The sequence below is a fragment of the Vitis riparia genome, chromosome 18 (genome assembly GCF_004353265.1).
Source record: "Vitis riparia cultivar Riparia Gloire de Montpellier isolate 1030 chromosome 18, EGFV_Vit.rip_1.0, whole genome shotgun sequence".
Taxonomy (NCBI): Eukaryota; Viridiplantae; Streptophyta; class Magnoliopsida; order Vitales; family Vitaceae; genus Vitis; species Vitis riparia.
Window position 1 is genome coordinate 25,356,471 of NC_048448.1, and position 23,359 is coordinate 25,379,829.

A 23,359-nucleotide genomic window follows, 5' to 3' on the forward strand; every position below is an offset into this window, starting at 1 on the left:
AGTCGTCAATATTTAATGCCGACGAATTTTATTTTTATTGCCAAATATTTTTGGTAACAAATTAATTTCGTCGGTGATAGTCTACCGTCTTTGTTAGTTGTCTTGGCCACGCCCCAGGCCTTTGCCATTCACCCACAGTGCTAGCTCACCCGTCAAACATGTGACCAAGCTCTGATACCACTTGTAGATTGAGGTGCTCCGTACTTCCCAGTGGGTCACTCATCCTAAGATTTCTTTGACTGCAGCACGCTTAACCACAGAGTATTTTATGACAAGGCCCCCATTTGTTCTGAAAACCAATTGGTGATCAGAATTGGGACCTTATATTATTTAAGGTCACTCTCCATAGTCGACATGAATTTGACTTGAACTCAATTATACTCAACCCAAAATCATGAAAGGGTGTTAGATTCAAGTCATATTGACAAGTCATCAAATTTTGTCACCTCTAAACAAACCTAATATTGAATGAGAACAAATTAGAGGACTATAGTTTATTAATAGCTAGAATAAATTCAATTCCAGACTTATGGATTAAAGTGATAAATTTGAAATATAAAATAAAAGTATAATTGAAAGACAATGTTAGGAGAATGCCAAAGTGTAATACTCATATTGACATTAATAAAATAATGATCAAAATGAAATTAGGATTCTACATCATTTTTTTTTCTTTCCCTTTCTCATCTATTCCAAACAAAAATATCAAACATAATGAAACACTATAAATATAAATCATATAATAATTTATGAAATATTTCAATTATTTTTATAACTACATTTGTTTTAAATATTTGATTAAAAATTCATACAAGTATAAAAACTCCTTTACAAGTTAGTAGCCATAGAAGTTACTATTTTGCGGTATAATTTAAGATTTTATTCTTAATAACTAATCAATTTTGATAAATTAGTAATTAATAATTAAAAATAATAAATATATAATTGATCAATAAAAAATAAAATAACCAATTATTAATAAAGATGTGGTTGAAAACTTTTAAAAAAACTTTATATTTATATAGAATTTCATGTGTGCTATATCTATCAAACATTTTTTATTTTGTAAATATGAAAATAGAGCTAGGCATATAATACTTACAATATATTATATCATATAATATTTAACTTATACTTATTTATTTATTATTAATATATGATATCTTCGTACACATAAATAATATTTGGAATTTTATGTAGGTAGAAGGTTTTTATAGATACTAGACAATTTATTTGAGAAAGTTAATTCTGACCAATTATTTAAAAACCAAGTAATAATTAAAAAAAAAATCTATTAATTTAAACTAGGTAACTAAATGTTAGTATAAATTTACTTTTTGAGTGGATAAGGTATGATTTTGAATAAATTTACTTATTCATAGCTAACATAAATTTAATACTACATTGGACTTGTATGGATAACTTTTACCTAATATAATAAAAATCATTTAGTAGTATTTATGTATGTGTAGCACCATATAATAATATTGAAATTTAAATAAATTTATATCATAGGATGTAATCTTACATATCTTGGATTATCTATTGTTATTATTTATATATATATAAATATAAATAACATATTACACTATAAATATTAATTGCTTAAATAATTTACATTTTTGTTATTTCATAACAATACTATTATTACATAATAGAACATTTAAATTTAAATAAATCTACATTCTAGTATTTAATTTTGTGGATCCTTAATTTTTATTATTATTTATATAAATAAAATATTATAGTATAAATATTAAGTGTCAACAAATATATATTGTATTATTTCATAGTATAAATAATCTACTTATTTATTAATATTCTTTATTAATATCACAATTTAATAACATTATTTGGTGACAAAATTACTCAATTTGTCAAGAAATAATATAATTACCGACGAAACCATTTTGTAAGCAAAAATAGATAAAAGGTTGTAACTTTTAGTGAGGAAATTATTTTCATCACCAAAAATTATAATTAGTGATAAATATTTTCGTAGGGAAATAGTTTATTTTTGTCACAAAAGTGTTTGCGCAAAAAAAAAAGCGCCAAGTTTTCCCGCCACATCTTTTAGCGACAAAAATTTTAAATTCGTTAGGAAAAGTTTGTAGAAAATTGGCATTATTGACAACATCTAAAATTTCATCGGTAAAAGTTACTTTTAGCGACAAAATTAGAATTCGCCCCTAAATTTTTGTCACAAAAAGTACATTTTCTTGTTTCGTGAACTAACACCTCTTTGTTAATATCTTACTCAATCACTACTTGATCTTTAATATGTGAAATTTCAAGATTATTTGATTTTTCTTCAAGAAGAGGTAACACTTCACACTTATCATGACTTCTGCAAGAAATATCATTATCCAAGAACTTAGCAGTGTTTGTTTCTATTATCCCAATATGATGATTAGAAGAACAAATTTATATCCTTTAGACCTTTCAAGATATCCAACAAAGAAACAACTAATAGTCCTTAGAACTAATTTTCTTTCATGTGGATTGTAAAGTCTTGCCTCAGCTAGACAACTCCAAATATGTGTATGATTCAAACTTGGTTTCCTACCAACCCATAATTCAAAAGAGATCTTTGAAATAGCTTTAGTAGGAACTCAATTTAATATATACATAGTTGTTTTCACGACTTCACCCTACAAGAATTTGGAAAGGACTAAATTACTAATCATACACATCTAATAAAGTTTTATTATGCCTTTCAGCTACATTATTCTATTGAGTTGTCCCTAACATTGTGTAATGTGCAATGATCCCATTTTCTTGAAGTAATATAGTGAATATACCTAAATTATGATCAATTTCATCATGTTTTCCATAATACTCACTACATCTATCAAATCTCACAACTTTAATTTTTCCATCTAGTTGATTTTCAACCTCCACTTTGAAAATCTTAAAGACATTCAAAGCATTAGATTTTTCTTTAATTAGATGGATATAACTATAACATGAGAAATCATCAATAAAGGTAATAAAATATTTTTCTCTACTTATATTAGAAAGAGAAAATGGTCCACAAATATCAATATATACTATTTCAAGTAGTCTTGTACTTCTAGTGGTACCTTTCTTGGTACTTTTCACTTGTTTTCCTTTAATAAAATAAATACAAGCACCAAAACCTATAAAGTCTAGAGTTGGTAAAACTTCATCATTTACTAATGATTCATGTCTTTCTTTTGAAACATGACTCAAGTGTTTATGCCACAACATTGATGAAGTCTCATTATCACAACTACATTTACTACTAACTTTTACATTAACATGTAGAGTAAGGAGGGATTTGGAAAAAGAAGAATCAAGGTTAACCCTATATAACCCATCACACAATATTCCATATATTTCCAATCAAATTGTTGTTTTTATAAATTATAAATGATGAATTTCTAATATCAAAAGAATATTATTCCAAATCAAGTTGGTGCATGAAAACTAAATTTTTGGTAACATCAGGAACATGAAATGTGTTGTGGAGGTATAGTAAAAATCTAGTAGAAAGGAGTCTATAGGTTCCAATTGCCTTTACTGGTGATTTTACTCTATTTCCCATTACTATTGTCTTTTCTTGTATATCTAGTTTATGGATTGTAAGGAATCCCCACAAGAAAAAAATCTCAAACCTGCAATTTGGATGTTCCCCAATTGAATCTCATTTGATGAAAACGTTTTGGTTGTTATAGAACTCATCTACCCAACAATCTTCCACTCGATCTTTCCCTCTATAGATGCTAGACACAAGAAAATGGTGAGCTTGTCTCTCTTTCTTTTCTTGAAAGTGGCTAGGGTTCTCTTTTTTGGAATTTTAGAAAACTGAGTAGAAGAATACTAAAGCCTTAACTTCTAAGGGGGTTTATAAAGGTTTCCTTGTGTACTTAAATGACTTGAGCCCAAATTAGGTTTAAGTCACCTAATTCAATCCACTTGGGTCCTAATTAATTAATTAACCCTAATGAGCCCCAATTAATTAATTAGCCCATTCCAAAAAGTCAATTCTTAAGATCTAATGCAAGCTTATGATTTTACCAAAATGCCCTTATGAATTATGTACCCAAAATACCCTCAAAATGTGTACCACCATGAACTAGGAGCTTAAGCAAGAATCATTGTGACCCATAGGAAAATACAAGCTATCTCATAATCCAATTCTGAAGTTGATTCAACACCCCACTAAAGAGAGTCAACTGCACTCCAATATCTAATGAAAATACAACAAGACAAAGCTCGGGTTTGTGACCTATTATTCATTACATGTAGCCCCATGAACTGGTGTCTATAGTCTAATAGAGTACTACTATCAACCCATCAAGATCACCTTTACAATCCTTGAGTTACAAATTCTTCTATTATGCGATCAACTGGCATACTTTAGTTCCAAAGAGTATATGTCAAATTATACTAAAAGAATTACTTCAACCACAAATTTCATGATCACATGTCATTTGGATCACCCAATGGGACACGTTGTCTCAATCACATAAGATATCAAGGCGTCTCTATTAAGAATACCTATTATCATCAGTCTCCATCAATAGTGATCCAATCTATAGGGATATACAACCACTTTAGGGTATCACTCATAGGTCAATGCCATTTATTAATTTCAACATAGACTTAACATCCTTTCAAAGTTGAAAATCTATGCAACATAGTAGCTTGGTGAATCATGACAACCCGATAACTTTACATCATGATTCACTATAGGTCCTAGTAACCATACACACTAGTGCACTCACCATGGGTAACCTATCTCGACAACTAAGATAAGTTATCTATCAAAATAAAAGATCGTGCACTATAATCTCTATTGGATTGTCCAAAAATTGACTATGAGCAACTTATCATATTTTAAGGAACCCATAACTTGTATCCTTTATGCAACTCTTAATACACTGAGTCATGTACTATGCAAGTATTTAGGTTGAATGCCCAAATTAGTATCAATACATAAAATGGATAACAAAGGGACAATGAAGTCTAACTTTGTTGCATCATGTTTTGTTTTTAAGGGCTCAATCCTAACACCCAGTAGATAAGACCTATGTCAAGTTATGGCATTGACTATTGGATAGTCATGACTTCACTTAGCCGCTATACTTTATGAGTTCTCAACCTTGAGAAGATACTAAATCTTGAGCGGTTATAACATTTATCTTATTAAATTATGGATATCAGTTTATGAGGAGCCTATGTACAATGAATAGTGGGTCATGAACCCGGTGTTAGTATCTCGTTATAATATCACAAGATATTAGAGTGCAATTGTTTGTTTGTAAAGGGATATTGAGTCAAATTCAAAATTAGATTATGAGGAAATCAGTATTTTCCTATGGATCTTAGTGGTCCCTATTTGAACTCATATTCCTTAGTGACAAATTTATTAAAGGATATATGAATTATACATTCATATATATGTATGAAGGAATTTTGGTTAACAACAAGGTCACATAAGGGCTTATGAAGATTCTTTCTAAATTGGGCTAATTAAATAATTAATTAATTAGAGCCTAATAGAATTAATTAATTAATTAATTAAGACCCAAGTGGTTTGGATTAAGTGACTTAAGTTTATAGGAAAGTTTATATAAAACCCTTAGGGGTTAGGGCTTATAACACTTATGCTATTTAGACTTCTAGAGAGAGTAACTCTAGCCTCTACCACTCTTGAGAGGATTCCACCTTCTCACGTCATAGGATCCTCACGTCATAGGATCTAGGAAAAAAATGAAAGATCTACTGGTCTTCGAGATTCACATCGACTAGATTTGATTTAGGAATATCCAGATTGTAGGTATAACACTCTTATATCTAGACCTATGTTTTTATATGCTTATTTCTTCCTCTTGTTAGATCTAGAGAGCCCTTAACATGGTTTTACATGCACCTAAATTAGCAATCTAAGGTAAGGAATGGAGAAATCTAGATATTTACTACACGAGACCTATGTTGTTGTTAAAAGAGACAAACTTGTCTTCATTTGAATAGGAGGGAAAGGAATGCCCACTCATTGTAATGATGAAGATGGTCAACTCACATTTAGTGCACTATAAGGAGGAAGGGTCTATTGGGATGGCATGATAGGGGGCATCTTTCGATTGCGTTACCCTACATTATCTTATGGATGTTTCATATGTTAGTAGATTATTTCCTTCCATTATATGTTAACATGGAAATTATACATATAAATCTTTTTCACCTATATTCCTTTTCTTTCTCCTCTTATTTAATTGTTAAGATATGAAGAAATATATAATTTTTTAACTCCAAAAAGTAAAGGTAAGAATATTTTCCATTTGAGATTTTTTTTCTTTGTATTAATAATGTAGGGTTTGTAATATTATGGTTTATTCTAGGATTACTTTTTTTTTTTGCAATTATTTTCATTTACTATCTTTCTAGAAACCATCTACATCATATTTGATTCCCCACTTAATTTAAAAAATATGATTAAAGATAATTAACTCAATGCTATGAGTTATCATATCACTATCATCATTGTCAAGTTATGAATATATATGAATAATGAAGAGTAAGAATTGATTGCATAGTTTAATTTTTTTCAAAATTATCATCAAAGAAATAAAAAAATTAAGAAGTACTATAAAAAATAAAATAGAAAATTTAAATATGGATAGTCTAAAAATGAACACAAAGAAGTAAAAATTAAGTGATTGTAATATGTAAAAGGTAAAATAAAAAAATGAATAAGAATTCCTATAAAAGGATGGTTACAATTGAGGTATTGGAAATTAAGGATATTCGATAAATTGAAAACCTGGATTAAAAAATGTATTTTATCTGTCATAAAAAATTCTAGATAGTGTTACATAAGACCCATAATACTATATAAATTAATAATTTCCTAATATGCGATAAATTCATATGATATGTCTAAAAGGCCTTCATAAAATACATATCTAATGTCGATTGTTTCTTTTTACTTGATGTGTACTTAGATATCATCTTTGACTTTTCATAATGTAGAAAAAAGTTTTAGCATGACGTTCTCGTATTGTAATAAGACTATTTATCATCAAGATTGCTTCAAACGCTTCTTTACTAAAGCTGACCCCAAAGTAGAATTATCCTTTTTAACTTTTTCTTTTTGGTCGAAGACTTATCCGTGATCCATAATGAAGTTCTTTATAATACAATTATTTGTATGGTATCTTATTTTTATGAAATAATTTTTTTATTATTGAATAAAAAATTATAAATGTAATTTTTGGTGACTAGACACATAACTTAAATAAAATGAATTTTGATTTTTTTATATTTAAAAAATATTATTCATAATTATTCAAATATTTATCATCTGGATGTTGAAAATTAAATTAAATAAATAAAAATAATTAATAAGCATTAAATATCAAGGTTTTGAAACATTCAACAACTATATTCAGCACAAAGGTTTGTATTAGTAAATCATGATTGTAAAATGGTTGAAAAATAATGAGATGATATGATAATGGTTCCCATAAGCCTACAGTTCCTATTACTATTCTGAATATAAATGCAACACAGGGTCCACAAGGGCAAGGCAGAACTGCAGAGGCAAAAAAGCCAATTATTTTGGCGATTCCCACGAACGTGTGTGGGACCAGCCATGTTTGGGCGGTGGGGTCCACTCCGTCAGTGTAGGAGGGCGCTGTACACCGTGGGACCCACTGAGTCCTGCGCATTTCCCCCAGCGTCCCCCCTGCAGGAAACCTTTGATTGCCCCCCTTCATCAGTTCCATCCTTCACTGCTACACTACAGATACCATTGCTTGTGTCAGACTTGGGTAGAGATCTCTTTGCCTGTTGGGAAGCTCAAAAGATTATCTTTCGTTCTTGCTTCCCTGTTTGTGGTACCACCTGCTTCCTCATCGGTTAACGTGTTTTTGGTGTTTGTGATCCAGTGCTCTTAGATTGGAGTTTGATCTTGCTGCTGCGCCCTTAGAAGGTAGATTTTCTTTCATAATCTGTTTGTTTTTAGTTTTTTTTAGCTTGTTGGATTTTAATCTGAATATATCATTTCGGTTTTTAGTGTTTGGAACTGTTTGGTTCTCGGAAAAAGCGGGGAATGCTGGGAGACTGGATTTTTGAGGTTTTTATTTTTGTTTCCTGAGTATTGAGAGCTGAATCTACTGGATTGTTTGAGTGGTTGATCTTTGCTTTCTGGTGAATCGAGTAGTGATGACATGGGTTCTGAATTTTCTTTTCTTATTTTGGCTGTTCGTTTTCTAAACAACGAACGGAGCGTTAGGGTTTTTCAGAAATTGTGTTGCCATTTCACTGTGTATGAATTCTGGGAATATGCAATATTCCCTCTCTCTGTCTCTCTCTTTTTTTTTCCTTAGGCTTGGGGTTTTCCAGTAAAATATGCAGGTTTCTTTTTCCGGGAATAATTCGCATTTTCCTGTTACCTTTGATATGTTTTTTTGGAGAAAAATGAGGACAGAGAAAACTGATAGCATTTCAGAGTAATGTGATTCCTGTTATTTTGATTTCCTAAGAATGGAAACCTCTAGTCAACTAAACAGAATTGTTGAACCGATTTGAGTTTTTATTTTCTTGCTGTTCTCATACTCAAAAGTTTAGACTCTGTGGGAAGTGTTTTCGAAAATAGTTTGTTTTATGATAACCTAAAATGTTCTTTCGCTTGTTTTCTGATTCTAAATATGTTTTAAAATTGATTGCTTTACTTTTATTTATTCTCTATATTTGTATAATTATTTTTTAAAATTGTCATAGAAAAATGAAAACAAGTGGAAGATGTTTTTTGAAAACATCATTCTGGTTTTAAGAATAGAAATTTGTTTTCTGTTTTTAAAAACAAAAAATTATTTGCTATTTTTAAGAACAGAAAATTATCTGTGTTTAAGAATAAAAACTTACATTTTATTTTTTTTGTTGTCAAAAGTTTTTTATAGTTTTTTGTTTTGATGAACAGAAAACTGCTCTAAAAAGTAGTTACCAAGCAAGGCCTTAATTTTTCTCCTTTATATATGTGTATATATACATATATATTCAGAATCAAATGCAGAATTTGTGAACAGTTCAGTTCAGGCAGTGCATTTTCTTTGGCTTCTAGGCTTAGCTCTTCATCAGTGGATGCTTCTAGAATTAGTGAATCAAATCCACATCAGTGGATGCTTCTAGGCTTAGCTCTTCATTTTTCTGAAATAAAATTCCCTTTCTTGGAGTAGATTTCAAGTAACATAGAATCCTGCTCACCAACTCTTGATGAACTTCCCTAAGAAATTGCGTGAATTGACTTACTATGTTGATAACATGGGCAACATTTGGCCTCGAGTGTGGCAAGTATATTAACATCCCAACTAAACGTTGATACATTTCACCCTTTACCATTACATCTTCTCAAGCTTCCCTTAGCTTATGATTTTGCTCAATGGGAGTGTCAACAACCTTACAATGAGCATACCTGTTTCCTTAAGAAGATCTAGAATGTACTCTTGTTGAGAGATAAAGATACCGTTTCTTGAGTGAGCTACTTAAAGCCTCAAAAGGTACCTGAGTTTTGCCAAGTCCTTTATTTAGTTAGTTGCTTCTTGAATCTTTCTATTTCCTTAGTCATCTCTTGGCACAATTATGTCATCAAAATAAATTATGAGAGCGCTTAATTTACCGATTTGTGAGTGTTTGATGAAGAGTGTATGATTTCCTTGGCTTTGTCAAAACTCCATATCACTTATGGCTTTTGAAAATCTTCCCAACCATGTTCTCCAAGGTTGTTTAAGGCCATAAAACACCTTTCTTAGCTTGGACACACTATTCTCTTAAGGTCTCTATTGAAACTCGGTGGTGTCTCTATATACACTTTTTCCTATAAAACACCATGCATTCTTAACATCAAGTAATTGTAAAGACTATTCAAAGTTAGCTGCTAAGGATAGTAATATACATATGGTATTCATTTTTGCTACCAAAGCAAATATTTCTTGGTATTCCTCCCCATAAGTTTGTGTGTACCCCTTTGCCATCGACCTAGCTTTATATCTCTCCAATGTCCCATTAATGCTATATTTAACTATGAACACCCATTTTTATCTAATCAGTTTTTTCCCTTTGGTAATTCAACTATTTCCCAAGTTTGGTTTTTCTAGATAGCTAACATATTCTCTTCCGTGGCTTACCTCAAATTCTCACTTCTAAGTGCTATGGATTGTTTAAGGAATTTCAATGGAGTTAATTGGGTAAGGAAGGCTTTATGTGATGGACATAACAAGCAACTAACCAAGTAGCCTGCTTCTATGGAAGCAACCACCTGGGCTGATTCGCCCTTGTTAAATTTTATACAAGTTATCTTAAAAACCATTATTAAAAAAATATTTTAATAAATAAATTAATTCTACATATTTTATTTTAAATTTTATTTAATTGATTAGTAACATGAATATCCATTTGTGACCCATGAACCTTTGCTTTTCAGGTTTATCAACTAGGACCCAGTCTTATTTTGTGCAAAGACTTGATCTCATTCTCCATGGCAGCCCTCCATTGATCACTTAAACCGTGCACTTTATCAAGAATTTTGATCTTCTCCTTAGAGGTCAAAGAACTTGCAAGTTCCTTTCACCCTTAAGAGCTTCTTGTAGATCCTAATGAACTGGTAAAGCCCTCATCTTCATTCTTCATAGTGCAAAATCATTCTTCCTAGTGAATTTTTCGATATCAAATTTTGTTGAACCCATGTTTAGGCTTTGATACCATTTGTTAGGTGGATTTTTCCAAAACAAGACCAATTAAACAAACCAAAGAATCACAGAAACACAATCAAGAAGAGATCACACTAACAACACATAGATTCATGTAGTAAAGCAAAGAGCACCTACATCAATGGGGAAAGGATCCACCAATACTTCAGTAATAATTAGTGAAATATACCCCTTGTGCCTCTCTTTGACACAAGAAACAAACCTTTCTCTCCATTTCTTAGTATTTAAAGACGAGTTCTGCTTAGTTATATTCACTCAAGAATTCCCTCTGTTGTTTTGATCCTTTCTTACAATGATCTCTTTCCTAAGGTCATCTCTCTTTAAATGAGTGAAATTCTCTCATTTGTATCCAAAATAAAAAATAGAAAAAGAATTTTTGAACACAAGTTTGTTACAATTGAACAATGAATCATGAAAAATTCTAACTGAATAAATAATCTAATCCATGTTTGCAACATGGTTATGTATGCCTACCAAGAGTGCTGTAGAGTCTGCCCAAAATGGACTTAGAATCTGCTCAGATGGACCCAGAGTCTGCTCAGACAGATTAAGTGCTCTTCAAACATGATGTCTCTTGTCCTGATTGTTAAAATGAGCTAATTCAAAGTCACTTCTCAACAGATATAGATTGGTCATTCATTTTACTGAAAAATGGTCACTTAATATTCTAATAGGAAGGACAAAGAATAGGTGTTTGGATGGTCCATATATTCTCAATTGAGGTTAATACTCTGTGTAGGAAAGGCTTAAATTATTTGTTCTTATATTCAGCTGACAGCATTCTAATTTCATTTGACCATTAAATTAGAAAATGATCTCTAGAAACAAAAATCCCAGAATGGTTGTCTTCTGTTTTGAGGAATTGTTAGTGACTGGGGTCTGTTAATAGCAGCTGTAAAGCCAAAATAATGGATGTGATGCTGATGGAGACATCCAGCAAAACATAGAAGAAAACATTGTTGATGCTGCTTTAGACTACTGGTATGGGTGGCAGCAACTGGGTAGACTTTGGATTGAGAGCTATCAAAATTTGAAATATCAAAGTTGAAGCCTGATTAGATTTTAATTTAATCTAGACATGGGGCATTTTGAGTACCTTCTCCTGTTGACAATCCAGGTAATTATGGACAAAAAAGAAGAATGTGAAATGGAGAATCAGAATTATGTAAGTCTGTATTACCTTTTACTGGATATTCTTCTTGCCAAATCTTGGACATTGTTGGATATCAACTAGCTCTGAAAGATAATTTAAAGCAATTTGGCTAATGGCCATATGTAAGTTTGTATTACCTTATACTGGATATTCTTCTTGCCAAATATTGGACATTGTTGGATATCAACTAGCTCTGTAAGATAATTTAGAGCAATTTGGCTAATGTCCATAAACAACACTGTTCTCATTCAGATCTAGAAGCCTTTGTGAAATGCTTTCAGCTGTGTTTATTGTATAGGATTATATATGAATATATACATAATAATTGTGTAAAAGTAGCATAGGAAAAATACCTATAAAAAAAAAGTAGCGTAGGAAATAATGCCTTATGCTACCAAAGATAAATAAAATAAGTGAAGAATGCTAAGAAAGGAAAAAATCTTAGGAGATTCTATGTACAATTATACCATTGTTACAACTTATACGGGCTAGAAAAATATTCAATAATCTGCCACTCAAGTTGCCAGAATTTCCAATTGACAGATTTTCTCATTCCCAGCTTGCTTAAAATAGTTTGAAACGGCTGAGTAGGGAAGCCCATTTGTTAGAATATTAGCCAGCTGATCCTCTATAGGAATATAATGAGTACAAATCAGCCCATTTTCAAGTTTCTCTTTTATAAAATCTCGGCCTACTTCCTCGTGCTTAATTCGATCATGTTGCATTGGATTGTATATAATGCTAATGGCTGACTTGTTGTCACAGTAGAGTTTCATAGGTTCTTCCCATTTGATTCCAAGGTCACTTAGATTATCTTGACCCAAAGAAGCTTATAGATTCTGTGTGCCATAGTCTTGAATTCCACTTCTGCATTAGACCTTGCTGCTACCAATTGCATTTTTACTTCTCCAGGTCACTAAGTTTCCTCCTAAAAATGTGCAATACCTTGATGTTGATCTTCGCTCTATCATTGACCCAACCCAATTAGCATCCATATATGCTTCTAGGATTAGACTCCCTCTCCTTTTGAAATAAATGCCTTGGCCAGATGAAGACTTTAGTACTTTGGCACTCTAAATACTGCTTCCATGTGCACTTCTCTAGGATCATGCATAAATTGACTTACCTCACTCACTACATAGGCTATGTTAGGCCTTGTGTGAGCTAAGTATATCAATTTCTCCACTAGGTGTTGATTTATTTCTTTATTCATTGGAGTGCTTCCTTTTCCTTCATTTAGCTTGTGAGATTGTGCTATTGGAGTCTCTACCAGTTTGCAACCACTCATACCTATCTCCTTTAGTAGATTTGGAGTGTATTTCTATTGTGAGATTACGATTCCTTGATTAGAGTGTGCAACTTATATCCCTAGGAAGTATTTGAGCTTCCCTAGGGTCTTTGATTTCAAATTCCTTAACTAGTTGCCTTTTCAATTTCTCCATTTCTGAAGGGTCATTTCTTATCAAGACTAAGTCATCAACATATAAACTAAGGGCTGTTACCTTGTTCATTTGTGTCTGTTTGAAGAATAGGGTATGATCCCCTTGACTCTGGTTGTATCCCGTACTCATCATTGCCTTTGTAAATCTTCCAAACCAGGCTCTAGGTGATTGTTTAAGTCCATAAAGAGCCTTCTTGAGTCTGCATACTTTGCCTTTTTCAAATTTTTCTTTCAACCCCAGTGGCACTTCCATATAGACTTCATCTTCTAAGTCTCCATGTGGAAAGACATTCTTGACGTCTAGTTGCTACAATGGCCAATCAAGATTAGTAGCTAAGGACACTAGAATCCAAATAGTATTCATCTTTGCCATGGATGCAAAGTTTTCATGGTAATCAATTCCATGAGTTTGAGTGTACCCCTTGGCCACTTGTCTTGCTTTGTATCTTTCTAGTGTGCCATCAGCCCTAATCATCGTGGTAAACACCCATTTGCAACCTACTTTCCTTTTTCTCATGGGAATATCAACAACCTCCCATGTGTTAATTTTCTTTTGGCAACCTTATTAGTGCACTCATTTCTTCCATCATTGCTTTCCTCCCATTGTCATTTCTAAGTGCCTCTTAGACAGTTTTTGGTGTCTATAGAATTTAGTTTTGAGACAAAGGCTTGGTAAGAAGTTGATAGTTTTTCAAAATGGCTCAAAGGGTGTCTAGTACATTGTCATTTTTCTTTCCTAAGGGCAATAGGCAAATCAAGATCATTAAGGCTAAGGAAATCATTGCCCTTTCTTTTGTGCATCAGGATCAATAGAATTAGTACCCTTTTTCAGGTTGAATGACTGGGGCATGTGGAGTTTCTGGGGCCAGTTGCTTCTTCCTTGAATAGACCTTGAGTGGCACTTGAAGATCCTCCCCCTCTGAACTCTGCATATAGGATTCAAATTTGGGTAACTCATGGACAGGTTCTGGTACAGTTTCTGAGGCATTCTTTGGGGCAATTGCTTGGGTATTTTCCGAAGTAACAGCTATAGAAAAATCTGGCATGACTGATGCAGTGTTTGAGGCATTTTCTGGGGCTGTTTTTTTGGTATTTTCTGGAGTGATTGCTATGGAAAAATCTGATCCTTTAGTTTGGGCAGTTTTGTTGGAGAGAGTAGGTAGGCTAGGAAAGAATTCCTTATCTTCTGCAAAAGGCTCCCCCTAGATAAGCATTAGGAAAAAAAAAGTTTTTTTTTCACTGAAGGATATATCCATAGTGACAAAAAAACCTTTTAGAAGCTGGGTTATTGCACTTATAACCCTTTTTTTTATAGGAGAATAACCAACAAAGATACGTTTAAGGGCTCTTGGGTCATGTTTACTTCTTTGGTGAGCATGGATATGTACAAAGGCCACACACCCAAAGATCTTTGGGGAAAGGTGGTTGTAACCGTCAAATTTTGGAAAAAATCTGGCATGACTGATGCAGTGTTTGAGGCATTTTCTGGGGCTATTTTTTTGGTATTTTCTGGAGTGATTGCTATGGAAAAATCTGATCCTTTAGTTTGGGCAGTTTTGTTGGAGTTCTCTAGTATAGGAAGAGTAGGTAGGCTAGGAAAGAATTCCTTATCTTCTGCAAAAGGCTCCCCCTAAAGACAAGCATTAGGAAAAAAATGTTTTTTTTCACTGAAGGATATATCCATAGTACAAAAAAACCTTTTAGAAGCTGGGTTATTGCACTTATAACCCTTTTTTTTATAGAAGAATAACCAACAAAGATACGTTTAAGGGCTCTTGGGTCATGTTTACTTCTTTGGTGAGCATGGATATGTACAAAGGCCACGCACCCAAAGATCTTTGGGGAAAGGTGGTTGTAACCATCAAATTTTGGAAAAAATCTAGAAAGTGTTTCAATAGGGCTAGAATAGTTAAGAATCTGAGAAGCTAGCCTATTTATGAGGTATGTAGCGGTTAGGACAACCTCTCCCCAAAATGACTTGGGAACATTCATTTGAAAAATCAATGCTCTAATGATCTCTAGTAGATGCCTATTTTTACGCTCGACTATCTCATTTTGTTGGGGAGTATTATTATAGGAGGAATAATGAATGATTCCTTTTTTTTTTGGAGATAAGGTGTAAGGTATTGATTAAAGTATTCTCTTCTATTGTCTAACATAATTCCTAGGACCTTGGTATCAGATTGATTTTTTAGCATGTTATGAAAAATGGGAAAGATTGTGCTAATCTCGGATTTTTGTTTCATGAGATATACTCAAGTAAACTTAGTGCAACCATCAACAAACAAAACAAATCAGCTTATCCCATAAATGCTATGAACTTTAGTAGATCCCTAAATGTGCGTATGAATCAAACTAAATGGAACAAAACTTTTCTTATTACTTAAAGGAAAAAGACAAGACACATGGTGATGTTTAGAATACTCACAAACATCATAATGGAAGTTTAAACATTTAGTTTTTCAAACATATTAGGAAATATTTTTTTCAACAATAAAAAAAGTGGATGACCAAGATGAAAATGGGATAACCAAATTTGTTCCTCGGTTGGAGTATGATGTTATGATAAATAGGTACGAGGAGTAGGACATTTTGTGCCACTTGTAGCTTAAAGGAGAAACATCCCCTTCTTCTTTAACATGCCCAATCACTTTTCCCATAAGAAGGTCTTGGAAAGAGCATTCAGATTGTGTAAAGTTGATTGAGCAATTTCGGTCCTTAGTAATTTGAGGAATAAAAAACAAATTTGTTGTTAGTTTTGGAGATGTAAGGCATTTCTTAATGTTAGAGAAGATGCTAAGAAGACATCTCCTTGACCAGCCACAGTTACTAAGGTACCATCAACAATTTTGATCTTTTGATTTCCTGGGCTGGAATGTAACTAGAAAAGACTTTTAAAGATTTGGTCCGGTCTGAAGCCCCTGAATCAAGGATCCAAGGGCTGGAAAACTGAATTTTAGAGGCACTCAAGAAGAAGGAATACTTACCTGTTTGAGCAAAATGACTATGTCCCTCAAGTTTTTCTAGCTTGGAATGAATCGTTTAAGTTTGTCAATTTCCTTCTTGGCCAAAGCTTTTTTCCTGCTGTTTTCCTCCATTTTCAGCAAGATTGGCTTGTGATTTATAGCCATAATTATTTTACCCCCATTCCCCTTAAAGAAATATAGGGGCTTGCCATGGAGCTTCCAACATGTCTCCCTTTTGTGCCTATTTTTCTTGCAATAGTTGCACCATAAAGAGTCTTTCTCACTTGTTTTCTTACCTTCATTTCTACTAGAGTTTGCAATATTAGCCGCAACACTTCATTTACACTTGGTTTTGAGATGGCTAAAGCAGATCTGTTAATGGTGCTTTCCTTTTCTAACATTATATTTCTTCTTCCTTCCTTCTTCTCTAATGATTGCAAAGGCTTTGTTTAGAGATGGTAGTGGCTCTTTCCCTAGAATTTGGACCCTTGATCAAATTCTACATTCAAATCTTCTAAGAAATCATACACCCTCTCTCGTTCATTGAACACTTGATGCATTGCTGCATCTATGCTGCACTTCATTCTTAAATTCTGATATTGATCAAGTTCAAGCCAAAGACTTTTAATAACATTGTAGTACTCAGTTATGGAAAGAATACTTGTTTGATGTTGTGAATCCTTGTCTTTAGTTCAAACACTTAGGCTGCATCCCTTACCTTAGAATTGGTATGACACATGGACTCCTAACTTTCCTTGGCTGTTGAGAGGAACATGCATGTGTGGCTTATCTTTGGTTGCATAGAGTTCCAAAGCCATGACATGATTTGAGAGTCTTATTCATCCCACATGACAAACCTTGGATCATCCTTGCTCACCACGGGTCCCATGAGATGGCTTAACTTCCCTTTGCCCTTAATACAAGTCTTTACCAACTGTGACCACTCTAAATAATTTCCCCTATTGAGTTTAAAGAATCCTACTATATTCTGGAATTCAGCGAGTTGTGTTGATTGTTGGATTGTGGCTTGGCTTGGTATTGAAGAATCAGCCTTTGAAGTGTTTGACGTTCTGAGGGGAAGAAGGGATATGGAGGTTAGGAAAAAATAGGGGCAATGAAGGCCTAATCTAAAGTGGCGTTTCTAACAGAAGGTTGGAAACTAATGAGATATGTTCTTGAAAAAAAAAAAAAAATTTTTTTCCTGGCAATGAAGGACAGGACACTGAGAATGCAAGTGATTAGACAGAAAATTCTAGCTCTGATACCATGTTTTCATTCAGATCTAGAAGCCTTTGTGAAATGCTTTCTGCTGTGTTTATTGTATAGGATTACATATATATATAGAATAATTGTATAAGAATAGCCTAGGAAATAATGCCTGTGATTATGCTAACAAAGATAAATAAAATTAAGTGAAGAATGCTAAGAAAGGAAAAAATCCTAGGAGATTCTATGTACAACTATACAATTGTTGCAGCTCATATGGGCTGGAAAAATATTCAATAATTTGCTACCCAAGTTGGCAGAATTTCCAACTGGCAGATTTTCCTACAAACACAAACAATTAAAATCTTTGAATTCCAAATCATTCCTTTGTTTATATATATACTCCTGTATAATATATTCATTTAGCACATAATTTGCTATCAACATACAGCTTAGAAACTCATCATTGAAAGAAATGCTAATTCTTTATTATCTTGGTTTTGAGAGTCAATAATCCCATAGTAATCTCAAAATGTGGTGTTGTGAGTCAATAATGCCATGTTTCCTCTTGTAATTTAGGAAATATAGTGCTTATTTTTTTTATCTGCGAATATACAACTCTATTGGAGGTTATCCAAAGCCTCAAGAGGAGTAATTGCAAGTTAGCCAGTGCTCCAAAACTAGTAATTGCAGGTCCAATGCCAACTATTTTCTCAATTCTGTGCCATGTGGACCAATTATGAAAAGTAGTTGTGTTGCTAACTTCGTATTTATGGTCTCCATGCTTCAAAGCATGAAACCTCCACCCTTCTAGATTCTGAAAACTAAATTCCATGTTCTCTACAACCTACCTATAACTAATCAAGTGAGTGTCAATTTTGCAGGAATATGGTCTGGCTGAAGATGCTTAATATTTAAGTTATTGAAACTTGACAGCATCATGCTGTGCACTTCCACTGCTAAGGACTTTTTTACCCAGCTCAGATGGTTGCAGACTTGCTGGCCCTATGGTTCCAAAGATGGTCTCTCTTACAATGCCTGAATTTTGTACTTCAACATATATTCTTGAAGCATTTTGTAGCTTATCAACCTATGCATTGTTATGATTTGCAGGTCACTTGCCAGGGAAAGCCTTTTGATATTGGTGGTTTGAACTATGACTGTTCAGTGAGCAGAAGATTTTAAAAGAGCAGTACTGCCAGGCTGACAATCATTATATTCTATTTTGGGGAACTCGTTACTCATTATGGGCAGTCATTGAAGACCCCCTTGGGGATACATTCATTCAACTGAACATGGACCAGAAAAATTTCAAAGTGAGTGTAATGACAAGTAATGTGAGGCACCTCCATGATCAGCAAAAGCTAGAAACTTTTGGGAATTTGAAGAACTCATTTGATTGTTATGGAAAATATTCTCATGGGAACACTGAAATTGAGAAGCAAGAGCATGAATCTGACCCTGAAATTAACAGTTACGAAGCTGTTAGTTTGACCGAAATGGAAATTAAGTGCCTAAATTATGATTATGTCTCTTCCAGTGATTGTATCACCACAGATGCAAACAATTCAAAGCAACTATGTTCTGCAGTTTCAACTTCAAGAAGTTCAACAGTTGGGGTTGGAATATATAAAAAAGGTGGTGCTGAAGGACCTTCTGGTGAAATGGTTTGTAATAAAGTAGTTCCATCTTCAACTTGTCAGAATAGGTTTGCTGGAAATGAGTGCTCAAATGATGGTGAGACATCTGCCCATTTTATTGGAGGGATCGATTCTGTGCAGCAGATTTGCATAAATAGTGGCATTAAGTTAGAGACTGGCCAGCCTCTTAAAAAAAAGGAAGTCAATGAGTTGGATCTAGGGAGAAGAAAAGGAAATTTGCTAAATGCTGATGAGGATGTTTTAAAGTCCATTGTGCAGGCAACCTTTCATGATAAGCAACTTAAAACGGAGTCATCCTCTTCTAACTCATCGCATGTCTTTCTTCCAGCTTCTTCAAATGACAGCTGTCAGGAACCATCACTGGATGTGAAGTCCTGTAAGCACAGCAAAAGTAGTGGCATGAACAGTTTCTGTACTCCCTTTAAGTGTAGCTTGGAAGAGTCAGCAGGTAAAACAATGGTATTGGGTACCAAAGCACAAGTTGCTTCCAGAGAAGTGCTGGATTCTTCTATATTTCTGCCTAGGAAACAAGGAAATGTGGGTAAAGCTTCAGAAACTGTTGGTAATGTCAGTGAGAGAGGTGGTGAAAGGGTTCTGGGAATGATTGCAGACCTGATGGTACAGAGGATTGATGTTCCTAACTCCAGTCTGCTGAAAACGACAAATGAAGAACTTGCAAGTCAAGGTAAACTAGAGCTTCCCTGTGAGGTGGATGATGGATTGGAGGTGGCTTCAGGAGTTGCAAGAGAAACGGAGCCAGAGGTTAGTATATATAGGGAGGCCTCAGGAAGCTCGTTTTCAACAGAAGAGAAAACTGGTGATATAGTTAATCTGAATTCCATTGACTCTTCATATCCAGATAAAAATGATAGCCTGATAGAAACTGAACCTAGAAGCAAGTCATATAATGTTCAAATTAAGTCTGAAAACTTATATTCCACCAAGGTGATGGGGGAAGATCCGAAATTGTCAATGAAAAATCAGCAGCTGTGCATAGAGGTGAAAGAGCAATCGCAAGATAGGGGTCTTGGAACATGTCAAGCTAATGATGGCCTTTGTGGTCGGGGATCATCTCCCTTGACTACACCTAAAGATGTGGTTGGTGGTGGATTTGATCTGAATGAAGGTATCCTGGCAGATGAAGTGGAGTACCCTAAACAGCTGGTGAATGAAACTTCATCATCCTGTCATGTGGTGAATGTGTCAGCGCCAATACCTGTGGTAGCTAAATCCAGGGTTCCCTTGTGCTTACCCATGCCTCCATTGCAGTTTGAAGGACAGCTATGTTGGAAGGGTTCTGCAGCAACTAGTGCTTTTCGGCCAGCTTCTGTTTCTCATAGTCCTAATAAAAGGAAGGCACTTTCCAACAGTGATGATAACCATAGTTCAAGACACTCACAGGGTTTGAAGGGGTTTGACCTCAATGTTGCAGCTGAAGAGTCTTCCCTGGAAGTTAGTCCAAAACGAGCTGAAAGGCCTAATCTTGACCTCAATTGTCTCAGTGAAGATGATCACTGTGAAGCTTCTCCACTAGTATCCTTACCAAGAAACAGTATCAGGGATATTGATCTGAATCACAACCAGTGGTTTGAGGATACATGCGAAGATGCTCAAGATTCAGGTCAAGGTTCTCAACTATTGAGAGGCAGTGCAATGGATCCTGCTGTTTCTTGCACTGGAAATGTTAGACAACCTGGTGCTAGTGTTGCGAAGCCTGCCCAACCTGCATATAGGGCAGACCTGAGTTCTAAGCAGGGCTTTAGTCATGGTCCTGCTCAAACTTTTCTGGTGGCTGCACCTGGAGTGATTCCGGGTATGGAAAACATGCGGACGCTACTTCCCTCACATCCCAATATGAGCTATACCCCACTGTCAGCCCAATCACTAGCTCATCCTTTCCCTTACAATAAGGGATTCTACTTTGACCCCACCAATCCCCTCGCCACTATATGCCATACGGGTGTTGTACCATGCATGACAGACCCACATGGGACTGCTGTCATCCCTCATGCGTTAGTTTCCAGCACTCCCCCGGCCTTCCAATGGCCCCGCATCTTGTGAATGTTGCGGGTGGGCCAGGCCCCTGTGATGTTGCCATCATAAGGCACAGTCTAGATCTAAACGGTGGGGTAGGTTCAGAAAATGGAGGCAGAGGAGGAAATGCTGCACAGCTTTTCGTACCTGTCGGTAATTCATTGGTGCAGGAGCAAATGAAGTCTTTCCAACAATTTGCTTTGCCTGCCACACCCATAAAGAGGAGGGAGCCTGATGGTGGATGGGACTGTCACCAGCTTGGCTATAGACAGGTGACTTATCAGCAATAGTTCTCTATCCTCATCTGATCAAATGCCTTACTCTCGCAAATATTTAACATAGTTGTAGCTTGCAGCAGTAGTTCAATCTTTTAATCTAATCCCGGTGTTTGCTTGGAGCCAACTTCAGCTTCCTCAAACTTCCTGCGACTGCAATTTACGTCCCGACTAGTCATGTAAAGTTTCTATTCTACGGCAGAAGAATGCGAGCTAAACTTTTAGTTTTTTGCTTGGGTTCCTTGTTTTGGTACTACTTTCAAGTGTCAGTATGTTGTCAAACCGGTGCAAATTGCTGCCTCACCCCGCCTTATGGCTGCTTGGGATCTGGCTTATGCCCACAACAATATGCTATTATAATTTTGAGTTCTGGATAGGGCTTTTGGACATGCCATTTTTGAATTTAAGAAAGGGTAAAAAATATATATATTTTATAAGAAAGAAAATAAAATATAATTTAAATTAATAAAAAAAAAATTATACTTTTTAAAATTATTATTTTTTATACTAGAGGAAAAATAATTTATTAACTTTAAATTTAGTTTTTATTTTCTTTTGTTTTTTCTTACCTTATGGTTTCTCTCTATTTTCTTTTATATAAATATCACTGTAATGACTTTTATCTAAATCTTATCATCTAAGAGGCTGGAGATGTTCTCTACCGGCCGTTTTGCCTACGCTCCTACAGTCTTTGTTGAATATTTGAGACAGATTTCCCTTCACGCATTGTTTGATTGGTCGGAAGAAAATCTTTAGGAAAAGTAAAGAATTTAATGATGAACCTTTTATAGTTTAGGACTTGATAAAAAGAAAAGCTTTATTAAGAGAAAGAGTGTTTGAAGGAATTTTTAAGTACTCATGGAATTAGGAATATTCTTTTTTAGAAGTCTTTTAAGAAAAATCACTTATTATTAAGTATTGCTTTAGAAAATGTTATAAATAATTTTTTAAATTTCATTATCATCACCTATATTAGGGGGTGTTGAAAAGTAAAACAAAATTACATGCATACTTTTATTATTTTTCTTTTGATATAACTTGTTCCCTTGGTGATTCTAAGGATATGCAATCAAGAAAATAATTTATGATTATATTAATTCTTTAATTGGAATTTTGACATATACTCTTTGTGAGATAAAATATGTTAGTTGTTTATACAATAGGAGAATCTAAAACAAAAAGATTGTAGAGGTAATCTTAAGGGGTTGATACTATTTACTTCGGTAGATTATAGATATCAGTTCATGAGAAACATGTATATTATGGATAGTAGATCATAAACCTAAGTTCTTGTTTCTCATTATAATATCATAAGATATTGAAGTTTAGTTGACTCTTTAGAATAAGATATTAAGTCAAATTCAGAATGAGATTCTAAGGGGACTAGTATTTTTGTATGAGTCACAGTGGTCCTTACTTAAGCTTGTGTTCCATGGTGACATAGTTTATGAGGGCTAGTTGTGTTACTTATTCATTTATATATGTGTGTATAAGAACATTTTAGTAAATATGTAAGGTTGCACACGAGATCGTGAATGGTCTTTTTGGACTAGGCTAATTAATTTATTAGAGCTTAATAGGGTTAATTAATTGATTAGAACTCAAGTGGGTTGAATTAAGCGACTCAAGCTCAAGATGAGTTCAAGTTACTTAAACCTACAAAATACCTATATACCCCCTTCTCCCCTTTAGGGCTTAGGGCTTGACACTTGAGACATTTAGTCTTCCATTATTTAGAGAGAAGGGAGCCCTAGCCACTAACCTTTTGAGAAGACTTTACCCTTAACATATCAAGATTTGGAAAGAGAGCCCTTGGGCATAAAACTCTTGGTTTATGAGATCTACCACACATATGATGCATCTTTACCATAGGATTTGATTTGAGAA

General features: G+C 34.1%; 1 protein-coding gene across 4 annotated transcripts; it reads left to right on the forward strand.

The window, feature by feature from the left end:
- Positions 1 to 7,671: 7,671 nt before the first annotated feature.
- Positions 7,672 to 21,861, forward strand: LOC117906862. Of its 4 annotated transcripts, none has more exons than XR_004649912.1 (4): positions 7,672 to 7,960; positions 18,387 to 18,524; positions 18,616 to 21,469; positions 21,556 to 21,861. XR_004649912.1 is itself a non-coding variant. In XM_034820112.1 (4 exons), the coding sequence occupies exon 4, from the start codon at positions 18,798 to 18,800 to the stop codon at positions 21,222 to 21,224; it is 2,427 nt and encodes an 808-aa protein (XP_034676003.1). In that variant the 5' UTR covers positions 7,672 to 7,960; positions 8,045 to 8,104; positions 18,387 to 18,524; positions 18,616 to 18,797; the 3' UTR covers positions 21,225 to 21,861. The 4 variants fall into 4 exon arrangements, 3 of the variants coding, with proteins under 3 accessions (XP_034676003.1, XP_034676002.1, XP_034676001.1); XM_034820112.1 differs by adding an exon at positions 8,045 to 8,104 and having other exon boundaries at positions 18,616 to 21,861; XM_034820111.1 differs by adding an exon at positions 10,451 to 10,630 and having other exon boundaries at positions 18,616 to 21,861.
- Positions 21,862 to 23,359: the final 1,498 nt, after the last annotated feature.

Coding starts and splice junctions, on each gene's coding strand:
- LOC117906862 (XM_034820112.1), top strand. CDS start 18,798: ATGGACCAGAAAAATTTCAAAGTGAGTGTAATGACAAGTAATGTGAGG.